The 15,774-nt window shown below is 62.3% G+C and overlaps 2 protein-coding genes across 7 annotated transcripts in view; one reads left to right on the top strand and one right to left on the bottom strand.

The window, feature by feature from the left end:
• The first annotated feature begins 139 nt into the window (after positions 1 to 139).
• Positions 140 to 8,870, top strand: MFAP2 (microfibril associated protein 2). Of its 5 annotated transcripts, none has more exons than XM_027619672.2 (9): positions 140 to 351; positions 5,282 to 5,357; positions 6,407 to 6,493; positions 6,682 to 6,708; positions 6,808 to 6,894; positions 7,008 to 7,052; positions 7,811 to 7,898; positions 8,101 to 8,174; positions 8,395 to 8,870. In XM_027619672.2, exons 2-9 carry the CDS (start codon positions 5,321 to 5,323, stop codon positions 8,496 to 8,498), a joined length of 549 nt encoding a protein of 182 aa, XP_027475473.1. In that variant the 5' UTR covers positions 140 to 351; positions 5,282 to 5,320; the 3' UTR covers positions 8,499 to 8,870. The 5 variants fall into 5 exon arrangements, with proteins under 5 accessions (XP_027475473.1, XP_027475454.1, XP_027475464.1 ...); XM_027619653.2 differs by having other exon boundaries at positions 141 to 351; positions 6,404 to 6,493; XM_027619663.2 differs by lacking the exon at positions 140 to 351 and adding an exon at positions 2,947 to 3,022.
• A 1,174-nt stretch (positions 8,871 to 10,044) lies between these two features.
• The window catches only part of CROCC (ciliary rootlet coiled-coil, rootletin), a 41,444-nt gene continuing 35,714 nt past the window's right edge, over positions 10,045 to 15,774 (bottom strand). For both annotated transcript variants that reach the window (XM_035726996.1, XM_035726997.1), the window contains exons 31-37: positions 14,413 to 14,628; positions 13,511 to 13,735; positions 12,930 to 13,079; positions 12,465 to 12,665; positions 12,119 to 12,250; positions 11,258 to 11,335; positions 10,045 to 10,639 (exon numbers count right to left, since the gene is read on the bottom strand). In XM_035726996.1, the coding sequence (XP_035582889.1) occupies positions 10,553 to 10,639; positions 11,258 to 11,335; positions 12,119 to 12,250; positions 12,465 to 12,665; positions 12,930 to 13,079; positions 13,511 to 13,735; positions 14,413 to 14,628 (1,089 nt within the window). In that variant the 3' untranslated portion in view covers positions 10,045 to 10,552. The remainder of the gene's footprint in view (positions 10,640 to 11,257; positions 11,336 to 12,118; positions 12,251 to 12,464; positions 12,666 to 12,929; positions 13,080 to 13,510; positions 13,736 to 14,412; positions 14,629 to 15,774) is intronic.

Genomic DNA, 15,774 nt, shown 5'->3' with positions numbered 1-15,774 from the left:
CCGCGTGTGTCTGCCTCTGGTGCCCCTGGTTTTTCAGATCACATTGGGCGACTCCCCTCTCAGGGCCTCCGTGTCTTCATCCGACAGTAATGATGTTTTCGGGTTGAGCACGGGCTTCGTGCCGCGTTAACACCTCGTGTGTGTCTTCATTCAATCCTCATCACTGTACAGTCAGTCTTATCCCCATTTTACAGATACAGAAACTGAGGCTTAGAGGCCACACACTTAGAGGTGGGGCCAGATCGCTCGGACCCCAGCATCCACACTCTTCCTTCCTACCATCCTGTGCAGGCAGCAAGAGAAGGGGCCATGCCTCCCACGAGTGCCAGAGCCTCCGAGACTTTTAACGGGGTCAGTTCCCTTCTGCCTCCCATGCCCATGCCCCCCGGGACGAGTTTGTGATCCAGCTCCCCTCTCAGATGAAAGTCCAGGCTGTGAGCCCGCGTCTCCCAGCCCGAACCACATGCCCTGACCCCGGGGGAAGGGTGGGTGCTTCTGACCTCATCCCACCAATGGGACACTGGCCAAGCCCTACTCTGGAGAGGCAACTCGGTCATCTGGCCCGGCGGTGCGGGGCAGGAGGGAGCAGGAAAGAAAGACGGCTTCCTGCCCTCCGGAAGCCCCCGCCGACCTCATTACCGGAAGCCCCGGCGCCAAACCCGGCCTGCCTTCGCAGGAGCTCAGTAAATGTGGACTCAAAACTGCGGAGAAGGGATGTGGGGCGTGAAAAAGCAATTTATACTACGAGGCGCGTCCACAGACCTTCTGCACTGGGCACGGCGTCATCAACCAGCAGTAGTTCAGGGTGGCAGTTGCTGGGCAAGGGGAGGCTGGAGGACACCGGGTTCGAATCCCTCCTCTACCCTTCGCTGATTTACTCATGCGGGTATTGGGCAGTCATGTGCCAGGTACAGGTGCTGCCCGGTATACAAGAAACTTGGCCTCTGCCTGTGGACAACTTGTAACCTGGTGGGAGAGGCGAGCAGGGAAGAAGCGAATCTCCAAGGCCGTCGGGAGAAGACGGCCTTGGAGACCCACACCCACTACCCCGTCCCTGCGTAGCTGCCACCTCTGCTTGGGTCCTTAGGGCCAGGGGAGGGGGTGGAAGCAGCAGAGAGGGTCTGGAGGCCGGGACACAAGAGTGGGAAGCTTTGGGGCCTCCGTTTCCCCCTTTTGTCATGAGTGTAGGGGATAGCCTTTCTGCCAGGTGGTGTCCCCTCCTACCCTAGTGGGATTGTGGCTGGCAGCAGCCAAGGGCTAAGGGAGGGCAGAGAGGGCTGTGCTGGCCCCGAGGGCCCATAGGGCTCCAGGTAACAGAAGTCCCTGCTATTCTGTGATAGACCCTGGAGAGGGGGGTGGCGGATATTCATTCATTCATTCATTCATTCATTCCTTTGACAAACCAGCACCAGGGAACAAAGGATGCATGGGACATACGGAGTTTCTGCCTAATAGGATTCAGAGTTTAAGGGATAGGCAGTTGTGGGGTGCATGACTGGGGGCAAGGAGATCCCCATGTCCTCCTAGCCAGAGCTGCCGCCTCAGGCATGGGCTCCCCTGACCAGGCAGGGTGGAGGTCTGCCCCAGAGGCAGGGACCAACAGCCCCACCCAGCCAGTCTCTCCCAGGAGAATTGAGTGCATATTCATTCATTCCATTAATGTTTACTGAACAGCTGCTCTGAGCCTGGCACTGTGCCTAATGAGCATAAACGGGGGATGAGCAAACACAGACTTTATCGCCGTCTTCACGTAGCTCCCAAGCTCACGTGGGAGAGGAGCAGGATTCAAATGGGCACAGACAGGGCAACGGGAGACCTGTGAGCTGCAGAGCAGAAGGTGATAAGGGGCAGAACAGGGAGAAAGGGAAGGCTCCTCTGAGGAAGGGCGGGTTTGGTCTATCACCTGAAGGAGGCGGACCTCATTGGTGTTGCAGGAGGAAGAAGCAGCTTGAGCAAAAGTCCTGTGGCAGCAGAGGAAAGGGCTTAGTGAGAGAGTGCCAAAAGGCCATGTGGCTGCTGGGAGATCAGGCAGGGAATGAGGAGGCAGAGCCAGACCAAGATGAAGGGTGGGGTCCTGGCGGGGGGGGGGGAGCTGGTCACAGGCGAGTTTAGCTTTTTTCCCAGGTACCATGGGAAGCCAGCAAAAGGTTTTAAGTAGAAGGGGGCCAGCGTCTGAGGGGGTCAGGGAGGGCAGAGCCCACTTGGGAAGGCCTAGATTAGAGGTTATTGGAGAGTCCGGGCAAGAGCTGATGGTGGCTTACACCACAGCAGGGGCAGTGCCCAGACTCAAAAAATATCTGTGAAGCAGGATTAGTGGCTGGGTGCTGGGCTGGGTGCAGGGGCGGAGAGCAAGGGAGGAAGCCTGAGGGATGGAAGGATGCTGGTACTGCTGCCCAGATGGGGAGCCCTCCGGGAGCCAGTCAGGAGGCATGAACTTGGACTTGGATCCTTGTTGCCTTGGGGACATTCTTGGGGCCAGGCCTGGTAGCCTGTGGTGCACCGGCGGACAGCAATGCTGGTTCTGGAAGCCAGCCCCCACCTGGAGCTGGCTAGGGAGACCCAGAAGGCACAGCCAGAGAGGCAGGAGGGAAAGCAGGTCCGAAAGGCTGTCCTGGAAGCTAAGAGAAGCCAGAGGGGAGAGAGCTGCGTGGCCGTGGGCGAATCCCCTTTAGGGGACTCGGTTTCTTTCTCTGTGAAATGGGGTAACACGTCCTCCAAAACCCACCTCACACCAGACCGCAGCCCAGACGTGGCGAGGAGACGGGGGAGGCGTTCTGCCCGCCTGAAGTCTGCGCGCCCATGTGAGAGCGGCCCCGGGGGCGCCTCCCTCAGGGCCGCCCCAGAAGCGGGCTGGAGCCCCGCGGGCGCGGCGGATGGGCGGGCGGAGCTCGCGTTAGGACCCAGCGGCTTCGGGGCTGGAGGGCGGGCGCCGACCCGTCGGGGGCCCGGAGGGGGGCTCGGAGCGGGCGGAGGGGCGGCTCCGCGGGCGGACTCGGAGCGGGCGGCGGAGTGACCCGACCAGGTAGGCGCGGGCCTGGCGGCCGGAGCGGCGGGGGCCGCTAAGGGGCCCCGGTGGGTGGAGGGGCCTGGGGTGCGGGGCTCCGCGGGCCCCCGGGCCTGGGGAAAGCTGCCGGGCTTTCTGAACCCCGGGGCCGTCTGAGCAGATGCTAAGAGGGCACTTGGGGGCTTTGGAGTCGCTTGGAGGGGGGGCCCGAGTTTGGAGGAGTTTGGGGGAGCCCGAGTTGGGGCGTCGGGGCGCGGGGGGGTCTCTCGTTCGCCCGGGGAGGCTGAACTGCCGCGGGTGGGGTGGGGGCGTCGGCGGGAGCAGCCGGGCCACAGCCGCGGAGAGACAAAGGGACAGCCGGGACCGGGAGGGCGCGGGGAGCCACCGAGCGGTCTCAAGGCTGATTGTTCCCAGCTGTGCGCCGCCACATCTGGTCTCCCCCCGCCGCTCCGCAGCCGGCGCCCCCCACCCCCCTCCCCCGGAGCGTGGGGTCCGGGGCTCTGAGTAGGCCCGGCTTATCCACTCCTGCCTACGATCGCTTGGGGTGGGGTCCCCAGCTGTGGAAGGGGCCAGAAGGGGGCCGCCTCCTAGGCAGGTCCCGGCCTCCCCACACCCCAAAATCCATAGTCTAGACAGAGGTGCTTGGAGATGTGGTCCCCCCAGGAGGATCCGTTAACTCCCACACCCCTTGCCCTGGGAGCCCCTTCCCCCAATAAGCCTGGGCCTGGGTCCCAGACCTTCCTGGTGAGGAAGACTCCCATTTAGGAGGCTGAGAGGCCTAGGAAGGGTTTGGGGGACAGACAGCTCCCACCCCACTTCTTAAGACCCCTTAGGCCCCAACTCAGGGCCTCCTCCTGAATGGTGACAGCTCCAACTGGCCTGGCTGCCACCAGCCCATGGGGACAAGGAGGCGATAGTGAGGCCTTGTGGGGAGTTACAAGGAAAGCGCTCCAGGTCTTTCGGTCCCTCCTATCATGAGAAGGCCAAGGGTTTTCAGAATGGGACTGTGGGGAGCCAGATGTGCCCTGCCTCTGGGGCAGCTTGAGTCATGGGTCTCATCTCCTCCACCCCACCCCACCCCAGTAAAGAAGGGAGGTGGTGAATGTATGAGCCAGGCGCCGGGTCGGGGAAAGCTCAGGATTGGGAGGGAAGAGGGACCGCTGCCCGCTGCCCGATGCCCACGTTTCCTTCCCGTCTCCCTAGACGCCCGGGGGGCAGTTAGGGGTCCAGTTAGCTGTCTGCAAGAACTCCCTTCGCCGTGGTAGGAGGGGCCCTCCTGGATGGGCCCTGGGCTCTCTCCCAGCACTGTCGGCAGAAGGATGACAGTCCGGAGACTGCCTCCCACCGAGCTGGGACTGCACACGGGGACCCGTAGACCCGGCCAAGCCCACAGTGTGGCCAAAGACTGCAGTTCTTGAACTTCAAGAGCCTGGTGAAGGCTAAGGACCACCGTTCCCTCCCCGCAAAATGACCCGCGCAACACTTGTCCTACAGTGTTAGGGGGCTCAGAACCCCTGGGCTGGGTGACATCACAGTCCCTCCAGCACTGCCCTTCTAGGATCCAGAGAAACTCCTCAGACTCCACCCTAAGTGTTTCCTGCTGCTGCAGACAAATAGACCTTAGTCTCGTGAGTCTGTGATGAAGACAGCCAGGTCTTAGGAGGCCTGGAGGCCTGGCAGGAGAGGAATCTTCTGGGGGTGGGAGCCCTGCCCAGGCCTGGCTGCCCTTCGGCCCCTGGGGCCCATGCATGCATGTGGTTTCCTGCAGAGCAAGACACTCAGGGCCCGGGGGCTAATTGGGAACAGGTTGTGGGTTTGGCAGCCGCTGCGGAGTCCTGGCTGAGCGGGGCCGGGGTCCTGAGGATGGGCCTGGGGTCAGGGGTTCACATGATCAGTGCATGAGACACCAGAAGGCGCTGAGTCAGAAGGCGGGCATGGCTGTGGGCTGGGAGAGTGGAGTCAAGACTAGTGGGGGGCTAGAAAGGCCCCCTTAGTGAGAAAGGCTGGGTGGGTTCTGTCCATTTGCTAGATCAACCCTGCAGCAAGGTTGGAGGCCTTGTCCCTTGGGACCTGAACACCCGGTGGGCCACAGGGGACAGCAGATGTCCCTCCAAAGTAGCTCCCCCCACCCTGCCCCGCCCGACTCCTGGCCCTCCCTATGCCTGGCTTCCATTCCCAGCGCCTCCTTCTCTGGGCTAGATGCAGGGGAGCGGAGGTGGGCTCCGCAGTCCTGGGTGAGTGGGCCTGAGCTACAGCTTGCCCCTCCTCTTCCTCCAGCTGTCCTGACACCAGCCCAGACTGCCTCACCTCGTAGCCATGAGAGCTGCCTACCTCTTCCTGCTGTTCCTGCCTGGTAAGTGCTCCTGGGGCTGTGGGGCTCCCCCCGCTGTGGGCGGAGGTTGGGAGCTGGCAGTGAGCCTTTATTGGGCCCTGTGGCCAGAACTCAGCTCCCCGGGTCGCAGGGCCTCCGGTCTCCTGGACCACAGAGTGGACTGGCCAACCCCTCCCGAAGTCGGAGGCACCTCCCAGGCCCTCATCCCAACCCCCGACTGAAGCAGCCAGGCTGGGGCTCTGGAGAGTGGGCACACACCCAGGCACTGGGAGCCCATGCTTTTCCTCTAAAGTACTGACCCTCCTGGGAGCCGATGTGTAGGAGGGAGAGCTACGCAAGGCAGGGAGTCTCTAAGTCTGGGTTCTAGGCCCATTTGGGACCCAACCACCCTCTATAATTTTCACCGTGGAGTGATCCCTATTGGTCAAATAGGAGTTATCAGTGGGGATCAAAGGCCCTGCCAGGTCTAACATTTATTAATTTAACAGATATTTGTTGAGCTCCTACTATGTGCCAGGCACCGGCCTAGACTCTGGGGATACAGTGATGAACCGGGCAGACACATCCCTGCCTTCGTTGCTGCCCGTCTAGGGAAGGGCAGGTGACATATCAAGTCCGTGTGATAAATGTCAGTGTGTCGAGTGCTATGATGGAAACGGAAGAACGGGATGGAGAGGGTGGACGGGTCAGTGAGGGCCTCTTGGCAGGACTGAGTTTTTAGTTGAGACCCGAAGGAGGCGAGGTTAACCAAGATTACAGGCCTAGGGAAAGTCAAGCGCAAAGGCCCTGGGGCAGACAGGAGTGTGCTGAGTTCCAGGAATAGCCGGGAAGCTAGCCTGGGGTTGCCAGGCCAAAGATGGTCAGTGAGGTGACACAGGAGCAAGGAGTGTAAGGACCTTTGTGCTTGAGGAAGGAGTTTGGATCCCTTGGATCTAAGAGTCTAGTTGTAGAATCTTAGTGTCTTGCCGGCCTGCCCTTGGGACCTCTACTCATCCTCCCCAGATGTGCCTCGGGGCCCCTGCTGTCCTTCCCTGCAGGGCACCCCCTCATACTTGGCTTCCTCGCAGCAGGCCTGCTGGCTCAGGGCCAATTTGACCTAGACCAACTGCCCCCGTTCCCAGACCACGTCCAGTACACCCACTACAGTGACCAGATAGGTAAGGGCCTTGCCCCGCCCAGGTCTCCCCACACCCTGCTGGGTGTGCCTGACTCCGCTGGGCACCCGGTGGGAAGGGAGAGGTGGGAGTCCTAGGGGGTGGTCCTGGGTTTAGCCGTGACCTCCTTGGCCCCTGGGACCGAAAGCTCCCCCGACCCCCTACAATTCCATATTCATCTTTGTTCTCAGACAACCCGGACTACTATGATTATCAAGGTAAAGGGCTGGGCCGGGGCAGGGCAGGGCAGGTGGGCGGGCAGCTGGGTGCGGGGGTGGAGAGAATGGAGCGGACCCCCTGATCGTGCCCCGTCTCAGAGGTGACTCCTCGGCCCCCCGCGGAGCAGTTCCAGTTCCAGTCCCAGCAGCAAGTCCAACAGGAAGTCATCGCGGCCCCCACCGTAGGTAGGCTGCCAGCTCCTGACGGCTCTGGGAGCGGCGGGTCTGTGCCAGGGTGGGGCAGCTGCTCTGAATGGACCCCTCTCAGTGATCTCTGCCTGCCCCTCTCCCAACACCAGCTCCAGGAAATGTGGAGACAGAGCCCACGGAGCCTGGGCCTCTGGGTAAGAGCTTCCCTGACAGCTGGAGAAACAGAGGCACGGCCCCAGGAGTTGGGGTAGAGTGGGGCGCGGCGCTGGTGGGACGGGGGCAGCCGAGCCTTTGGCTTTGGCTGGGTAGATGGTAGGGTCAGCGGCTTGCAGACATGCCCCTGCTTTAGGCCAGCAACTCCAGGGCCCCTCGGGCTCTGGGGGACCCCCTTGCCCCCGGGCTTGGCTGCAGACTCAGGAGGAGCCCTCGACCCCCAGACACTGGAAGAGCGGGGGGAGCGTGCAGGGGGCTTCCTGCCTGCCGGCCAGCAGGCCCAGCTGATGCCCGGGGCGGGTGAGGCCAAGAGCGGAGCCCCTGTGCTGCCCCCACGAGCCTGCGGGAGCCGGACCGTGAGGGCCGCTCTCCCCGTCGTGAGCTCAGTGTTAGGGTGTGGTCCTGTGTGCACAGCCCTGCCCATGTGGTTGGTGTGGACTTCTGGGACCATGTGCGTGTGGGCGTGTTTGAGCTTATGCGTGTCCTAATCTATGCTTCCAAGTGTGGTTGCTGCTCTGTGCACATATACAGTGTACAAAATCGGGCAGCCCCCGGAGGCCCGGTGAGGCTGGCTGTGCACCTGTGCGTGCCCGTGTGCGTGTGTGCCCCGGGCCGGAGGGTGCAGGGTGGACCTAGGCCCTGATAGGAGGGCCAATCTTGGTGGGCAACATTGGGGGCTCCCCCCGCAGCTCGGGGCCCCACGCTGCAGCCCCCCCGTCTGATCCCGCCCATCCCCTAGACTGCCGTGAGGAACAATACCCGTGCACCCGCCTCTACTCCATCCACAAGCCTTGCAAACAGTGTCTCAATGAGGTCTGCTTCTACAGGTGAGCACAGGCAGGGCGGGGGCCGGGGGGTGGGGTGTGCAGCAGGGGCGCAGGGCGGGCAGCAGCACCCGGCCGAGGTGGGACTTGAGGGAAGCACAGATCCTGAAGTTGAGCCCAGACGTAGGGGTCGGGATGCTTGGGCTCCCCCAGTGGGGCTGGGTGAGGGTGGGGTGACGCCACCAGCCCGGCTCCATATCCCCAGCCTCCGCCGCGTATACGTGGTCAACAAGGAGATCTGTGTCCGCACGGTCTGTGCCCATGAGGAGCTCCTTCGAGGTAGGAAGGCCTGCACCCTTAGACCCCTCCCCGCCCCCCACCCTCCCACCTGCTGGTGATTATGCATGTGTTCTGCACCAGGGCCACTTCCGGGGGGGGATCCTGAGCCCCCTCCTGGCTGCTTAGCCTCGGAACATTCCCTGCCCCAGGGTGGAGAAGGGGCCAGTGGTTTTCCATCACCCGGCCCCACCCTGACCCCAGCTCCTTGCCCCCACTGCAGCTGACCTGTGTCGGGACAAGTTCTCCAAATGTGGCGTCATGGCCAGCAGTGGCCTGTGTCCATCCGTGGCGGCCTCCTGTGCCAGGAGCTGCGGGGGCTGCTAGGGCGGAGCTGGTACCCCCCCCCCCCCCCGCCCTGGACCTTCCTCGGATCCGGGGCCCTCAGGCCCTGCCTGACCTGGTGCTTTTCTCCCCAGCCTGACAACCCTTTTATTCTGTAAAAAGTTAGTGGACTGTGGCCCTGGGGGTTCGTTTCAGGCCCCTCTCCCAGCCTGCAGACACCCCTGGGGCACAAGGGGGGCTCCCCACTCCCCACTCTTTGCCCCCTGATGAGGGGCATCCCAGGCCTCTGGGTGGGACCTGGGCCTCTGATGTGCCTTCTCAGTCCCTCTGAGGACAGTCCCCTGGCCCCTCAAGGTGGGCTATGCCCCTCACCCCAGCTGGTCTGCTTGGATTTCCTACAGCTCCCGGGCATAGACCACCTTTGTTTTATATAAAATTAAAATTGTTTTTACAAAAGATTCAGTCATTTTTCGGTTGGGAGCCAGAGCGGTGGCCACCTGCCTCCGACAGTGGTTGTCTTCATTGAGAGGCTGCCTGGGGCCCTGGGGAGAAGGGACTGTTCAGGTGACCTGTGGCCTTGCCTCTGCGGTCCCAGTCCTGCCTCCTCAGCCACCGGCTTCAGCGGACCCACCCAGAAAGATGGACTGTGACAACTTTCCTCCCAGGGTCTGTGGGGGCATGGCGGGGGGATACAGCTTCCTCACTGTTCAGGCTGCTTGGTGAGGGCATGAGTTCCCTGTCATCAGAGGGGTACAAGGGGCATAAGCCAAGACGGGAGGCCGCCCACATGGAGGCATAAAGATGCATGTAGGGTATAAAGCAGGAGGTCAAGGTAGGTGGGCTCAGATCCACCTTTGGGGGAAGGCTGGCGGTTCAGAGGGCAGAAATAGGGCAAGGCATTAGAATGCCTCCCTCTGACCGGCTCCTGAGGACCAGGCTCCCCGTGCGTGGCCAGCACCCCCTTCCCAACGGGCCTGGGAATGTCTCCGTCTTACAGACAGGACACCTAGGGACAGCAGGTGACCCACCAAGCGTCCACAGCTAGAGGTAGCAGAGCTGGGGCAAAACCTGACTCCGCTGGACTCCAGGGAGGAGAGGAATTTCTCCTCGCAAACAGAGAGCACCTTGCACCAGTACCTCCTCATAACCACCCTGTGAGGCGCGTCCCCATTCTACACACGAGCAAACCGAGCCTCGGAGAAGTTGTGCAGCTTCGCCAGGCTCCCTGGGCGGAGCCAGGACAAGACCCCAGGGTCACTCCCGGGCCTGGGACTGCCACTGTCCAGAGGGGGGCCCTGTCCTGAGGAGGGGCCGGAGAGCTGTAGCTGGAAGGAGTCGAGCTGTGCAGTTTGGGTCACGGCCCCATCTGTTACCTGCGACGGGTGGTACAGGAGCCTGGGGCCCTCCCTGCGCCAACATCCTGTGAGGCTGGGAAGTGGCACAGCCCTTCTCAAGCCCCACCCACCCACCCACCCCTGTGCACCCCTGGCCAGGGGGCCTCATCCTTCCCGGCCTAGGCCCCAGTGTCTCCCCCCCCCACCATCTCTCAGGTGCAGAAGTGAAGAGACACGCCTGTACAAACCGTTTTTAGAAAATGAGGTCTCCTTGCTACAAAAAACAACAGTTCTGAACCGTTAACACTGAAAAAGGTATAAAAATACAGGGGCTCTGAGGAATTTCCTGAAACACACTCTGAACTAAGGCAAAGAGAGCTCTGGAAAGCTGGGGGAAGGCCTGGGTCTCTGACTCCCAGGCTCCCTTCCTCTTTCCTGTGAGCCCATGCTCCAGGGCCAGCCAGAGGCAAGGGGGCCTCCGTGACCCCCGGCTTCGGCTCAGCCACTCAGGGAGGCTCTCATGGGACCTGGAGGCTCATCCCAGGGGAGGGACCGGACCGAGGTGGGACCCACAGATGATGCCAAGAAGCTGCTGCTGGAGTCCCCGGCCCTCAGCCCTCGGTGCTGCCACCTGGCTCCTCCCCACCCCCAGCCGAGTTCTGGTGGCCCAGACAGGCCAGGGCCAGGGCCGACCACGTGGACAGATGGCTGCTGGCCTGCCCTGGCCAGGGCTGCTCTCCAGGATGCCCACCAGGAAGGGGCTCATTCCCCTGTGGGGCCAGACATGGGGGAGAAGGATGCTGAGCTCCTCCGAAGCTCCTGTTGCAACTGTCCCTTCAGTGCGGACACCTGGAGAAGAAAGAGAAGGTGGGGCCAGCCCGGCCGGCCCAGGCCCCCTGCCTGATGTCAGAGAAACGGGGGTGGCTGCAGCTGGGGCCCCACAGGGGACCCGATCCTGCCTGTTTCAGGATAAAGTGGGTCTCATGAAGCACCAGGATGCTTCCCTCCCCTCCCATTCCGTCTCACAGGGCAGCTGGTTGTCTTCTGACTGCTCCTCGGCATCTCTTCAGGGGCCACCTGTCCCCACTCTCATTATTTAAGTAGGCCTGGCGCTAGCCCGACGGGGGGGACCCATGACCCAGGCCTGGCCTACCCATGCACAGGTCAGGGATCTGGGATCCAAGCTGGCCAGTAAGGATCATCCCTGGGACTTCTACTATTGCTCTCAGGAGAAAAAGGCCCCTGTTCCTCTAGGATGGTGGGCTGCTGGGATAACCTAGGCTGGGGCTGCTCAGGCCATCTGTGCCACCCAGGGGACAGCCATGAGGACGGAGTTCCAATGACATCACTTGAGCCCGTGTCTGGACCATTTCAGTCACGGGTGCCGCTGACCGCTTCTACCCAGGGTCGCGGCCCTCCTCTGCCGCTCCCCCCATGTTTCCACATCCTGCGGAGGGGCCTGGGTACCTGCTCCTCCAGCCCAGGCACCCGCTGCCGGTGGGTCCGCTCCTGCGCCTCCAGCGTGCGCTCTGTCTGCACCTGGGCCTGCAGGAGGGGCGGCTAGTCAGGGGTCTGGCCGTGTGTGTGTGTGTGTGTGTGTGTGTGTGTGTGTGTGTGTGTGCGCGCGCGTGCAAGGGGGTGTGGGGCGCCTCCCAGGAGCCTAAAGGGCCCCTCAGGGCAAAGTCAGTGCAGACAGGGGGTATAGGAGAGATCCCTGTTTGTCCCCCACATCCCTGGCCCACCTGGTCTGTGAAGCCTGGGTCAGGGTACCTAGTGAGCCCCACTGACAGGCATGCACACACGCACAGACGTGCTCAAACACAGACAGGCACCCCCCCCACAGGCACAAAAGCAAGCACGTAAATACTTACCGGGTTCACATGGATGCATGCATATGTGCAAAAGCCCAACACTCCTACATACATCTACATACAGGAAGACGTCTGTACAGAAAGACACACACACACGTAAAACACATTCCTAATACTTCGACTTGCCACGTCTGTGCACAAGACTCATGCTACACGCACGAGAATACTCCCAGGCACACTCACACCTCTGTGTGCCCACAGCCTACACGCACACAGGCTCACATGCTGACTGGCATCTCTTTTCTCTCCACGCTGGGGAGGACCCCTCCCTCTGGGACCTGGCTCTGGGCTGCCCCCTCCAAGGGTCCGGACTCATGGGTTATGGAGGCTGAGGAGCCTGGGCTGGCTGAGCCATCAGCAACTCCCGGGACGGCTCGGCACTCAGGCCGAGGGCAGGGGCGGGAGGTGGGGGTCCCGGTCCAGGGCTTGGGAGAGAGAGGGTAGCCGGGGGCTGGACCTCCAGCAGCTGGATCTGCCTCTGGGCCTCAGCCAGCTCCAGCTCGGCCCCCGTGAGCGTGCGGTCCAGGCGGCCCCTCTCGGCATTCAGCCGCACCGTGTCCTCGTGGCTGCGAAGCTTCTCGCGCTCCACCTAGGCAGGGAGAGCAGGAGGGCAGCAGGGGGCCCCGGGAAGGAGGGAGGTCCCGCCAAGAGAGAGGGGCTCAGGGAGGGGTGTCGGGTTAGAGGCAGCAAGACCAGGGGGCCAGGGGGCACCCGAGGCCCCAGACCCTGGGGACACGTGGCCAAAGGCAACCGCGGCTAGGACCCAGAGGAAGGGAGGGGAGGGCCCTGGAGGCTCAGCCAACCTTGTCCAGCATCCTCCTGAGGGCCGCCCGGTCCTTCTCCAGCCGCAGCGCTGACCGCTCCACCTCCCGCTTCTCGGTCTCCAGCTGGGCAAGCTCGCCCTGCAGGCTGTCCAGGCGCTCCTGCAGCAGCCGCCGCTCGTCGCGCAGCTTCTGGACCGTGTGCAGGGCCGCAGCCTCACCCTCCTGGCGCTGCCGCAGCACCTGCAGAAGCCAGCAAGCCCCTAGCGCCGCCGGCCCTTGGCTCGGCAGGGCGGCTGGGAGGCCCACGGCAGACAACTATCACCTGAGGCCGCCTCTCCGGGCCTCGGCTTCTCCGTCTGTGTAATGGGCGTGCGGGCTGAAGGAACCAGGCTTCCCCAGGGGAGGCTGGGCCTGGGTCTGAGATGAGGCTGGGATAAGGAAGGTCCCACCCCATCCGGAGGGCCTCAGCGTCCTAGGGACCGAAGGGGCCCATCCAGGCCTCACCTCCTGAAGCTGTTGTAGCCGGCCCTCCGCCTCCGCCCGCTGCAGCTCCAGGTCCGCCAGCTCGCCCCGCATCGTCTGCACCTGCTCGCCTAGGGAGCCGCTCTGCTTCCGTGCCTCGGATAACGCCTGCCGAGCAGCCTCCAGCCGTTCCTGGGGGACGGGGGCTGATGGAGCCAGGATGGAACAAAGGCTCCCCTCTCCTCTGTACCTCCAGGTCAGGGTCACAGCCCATACAACAGCTCAAAAATCTTACCTGGAGGGCGAGGCAGACAGCAGGACTGGCCCACTGACCTACGTAAGGTGGGGACCCCTCAGACCCCAGCTCTGTCCCATCAACCCTGCCTCTGGGTGTCTGTAAGCCTCTATGAGTAGACTTACTCTCTTATCGCTCCCCCAAATCTCCTCTTATCGGCCAATGCTTTCATTGCCCCCCCCCCACCTGCAAGCCTCACTGACTGGCTCCCTAGGGTTCCCGACTGATGACCCCAGGGGCTGGCACTCTATCAGGGCCCCTCAAAGCCTGCCCTTGGCAGCTAACTCTCTCACCGAGCCCACCCCGAGCCAGGCCCCGGAATCCATACTTGCAGCACTTGGCGGTCATGTTCGCAGGCGGTGAGGGCCTTCTGCAAGTGCAGATTCTTGTCCTGTGTGCTGGTAAGGCTGGCACTATTCTGGGCCAGGGCTTCGGTCAGGCCCTGCACCTTGTTCCGCAAGGCGCCCTCACTCTCTTCCACCTTGACCAGGGCCCCACTCAGCCGTTCCACTGTCAGCTGCAGGGTCCCTGCCTTCACCTCACTGTCTGTCACCTGGCAAGAGAACAGACAGGATGGTAAAGTGGCTCTGCTCTCGCCATGGCCTCTAGCAGGGAGGCTGAACCCAAGCCAAGCCCCTCCCACTCTGCCTAGGCCTTCATCACTGATGCTCATTGTTCCCATGTGCTCCCGCTGGCTCAGCCTACTGCAACCAGGGCCCTGTCCCACTGCTGGTTAACTCCCCTCACCCGGAGTGCCACCCACCTGGTTGTCTCAGACCCCACGGTCTCCTCCCCATTCTCATTCCCTTCTCCCTGCTACGGAAGAGAAGGAGTAACCACCACAACCACCACAACCTGGAAATGTTCTGTGTTCTTGACTTTGGTGGGTGACCCTGCAGGGCTCGCAGAGTTACTGAACAGTCTAAAGCTGAGCTTCCTGGCAGCCAAGGCAAACAGGGACATGAGTGGAATCTACATCTCTAACTTGTCCCACCTGCTTCCTAGAAGTGCAGATTCTGTTGTCAGAGTCTTAAACTCGGATTCTGTCTGTGTCTCTTATTAGCTATGTGATCTTGGGTAATGATGTCATGTCTGAGTCTCTGCCTGTCCCTCCATGAAATGAGGATGACGCTTGCCTCACAGGGTTGCTGGGAGTATTATGGGGTCCGTGTAAAGCACCTGGTGCTGGGCGTGCAGATGAGGAGCCTGCAGGCGGTGGTGGGGACCCACCTGTCTCTGCAGGAAGTCCACCCGGTCCTGGAGGACCTGGGCCTGCGCCTCACGGTCACCCAGGCCCAGGCGGCTGCGCTGCAGCTCCCCCTCGAGCGAGCGCCGCTGCAGCTCAAGCTTGATGGTGCGGCTCTCAGAGGCGTCCAGCACCTCCTTCAGGCGCCGCTTGTCACTCTCCAGCTTCACCTCATTGGCCTTCATCTGACTGACCTTCTCCTGGGGGTGTGGAAGAATCAGGCCTCAGCTGCCCAGCCGCCCCACACCTCCCCCCATCCCCTGAGGACCTTGAGGGGGCTGGTCCAGTCACTCCCCGTGTGACCTGGGGCTGGCCTGTGACCCTCCCGAGGCCTCAGTCTCCCCCTATGTTCGCAGGATGGGTTGACCTGAGGATCCCAGAGCACATTCTGGTTTGGGCTGAGTCTAACAGGCTTTGTGATCCAGGGTTCTCTCTTCCTGCTCTGTGGCCCTATTTCACATCTGTATAGTGGGGAGACTGCACTGCCCAGGGGCACCACAAGGTATTCACAGAGCCCTGGGGAGGGAGGAGGGAGGAGGGTAAAAATGCAGATTCCAGGGCATCCCCTGCTCTGCTGCATCACTCTCCAGAGGCAGGCCCGGAAGCTGCATTGTGTGACCTGAGCTGAGCCGGGTAGGAGCCCTGGGCCCTACCTGGTTTTAGGTGATGATGTTCTTCCCTCCCTCACACGGGGTCAGACGGTAAAGGAAGCTTGAGGAGTGGGGACAGGACAGGAAGACAGACTGGGGCCCTTCCATTCCCATTCCCATCCTATTACAGCCAATCAACCCCACCCCAGGCCCGGCCCCCCTGTCGCCGTGCTCAGAGCCCCATGTCTGCCATGTCTGGGCCTGGCAGCCCCACTCTGGCCCCTGCTCAGCTGTGTTCCTGGCCTCCCCGCCCCGCGGCCCCCGCGGCCGGGCCCAAGGCCAGAGCTGGAACCACAGACATAACAATCCCGCTCAGACTGACCTGGAGCCAGAGGCAGGGGGTGGGCTGTGGGGGCGAGGATGGGGGGGGAGGGAGCAAGGGGAAGAAAGGCTCAAGGCGTTGGTGGCCTGGACTGTCACCACCCGGGCCAGGGTGCCCTGCCTCTCACGCGCACACACACACACACACACACACACACACACACACACACACACAGAAACCCCAGAGCACCACTCATGTGGCTACAGAGAGACAAAGGAAACGGAGGGCCCCCGAACACTGTATGTTAAGACCCTTCAAGCATCATCTCTGGGAGACAATGGCTGGCATCCCCCGTTTACAGAGGAGGAAAATGAGAGCAGGCAGGCAAGCAGCCGGGCCAGGACTTGAACGCAGGCTTTTTGCCTTCCGGCTCA

Source organism: Zalophus californianus, chromosome 4 (genome assembly GCF_009762305.2).
Source record: "Zalophus californianus isolate mZalCal1 chromosome 4, mZalCal1.pri.v2, whole genome shotgun sequence".
Taxonomy (NCBI): Eukaryota; Metazoa; Chordata; class Mammalia; order Carnivora; family Otariidae; genus Zalophus; species Zalophus californianus.
This window is presented reverse-complemented; position numbering and strand designations above follow the sequence as displayed.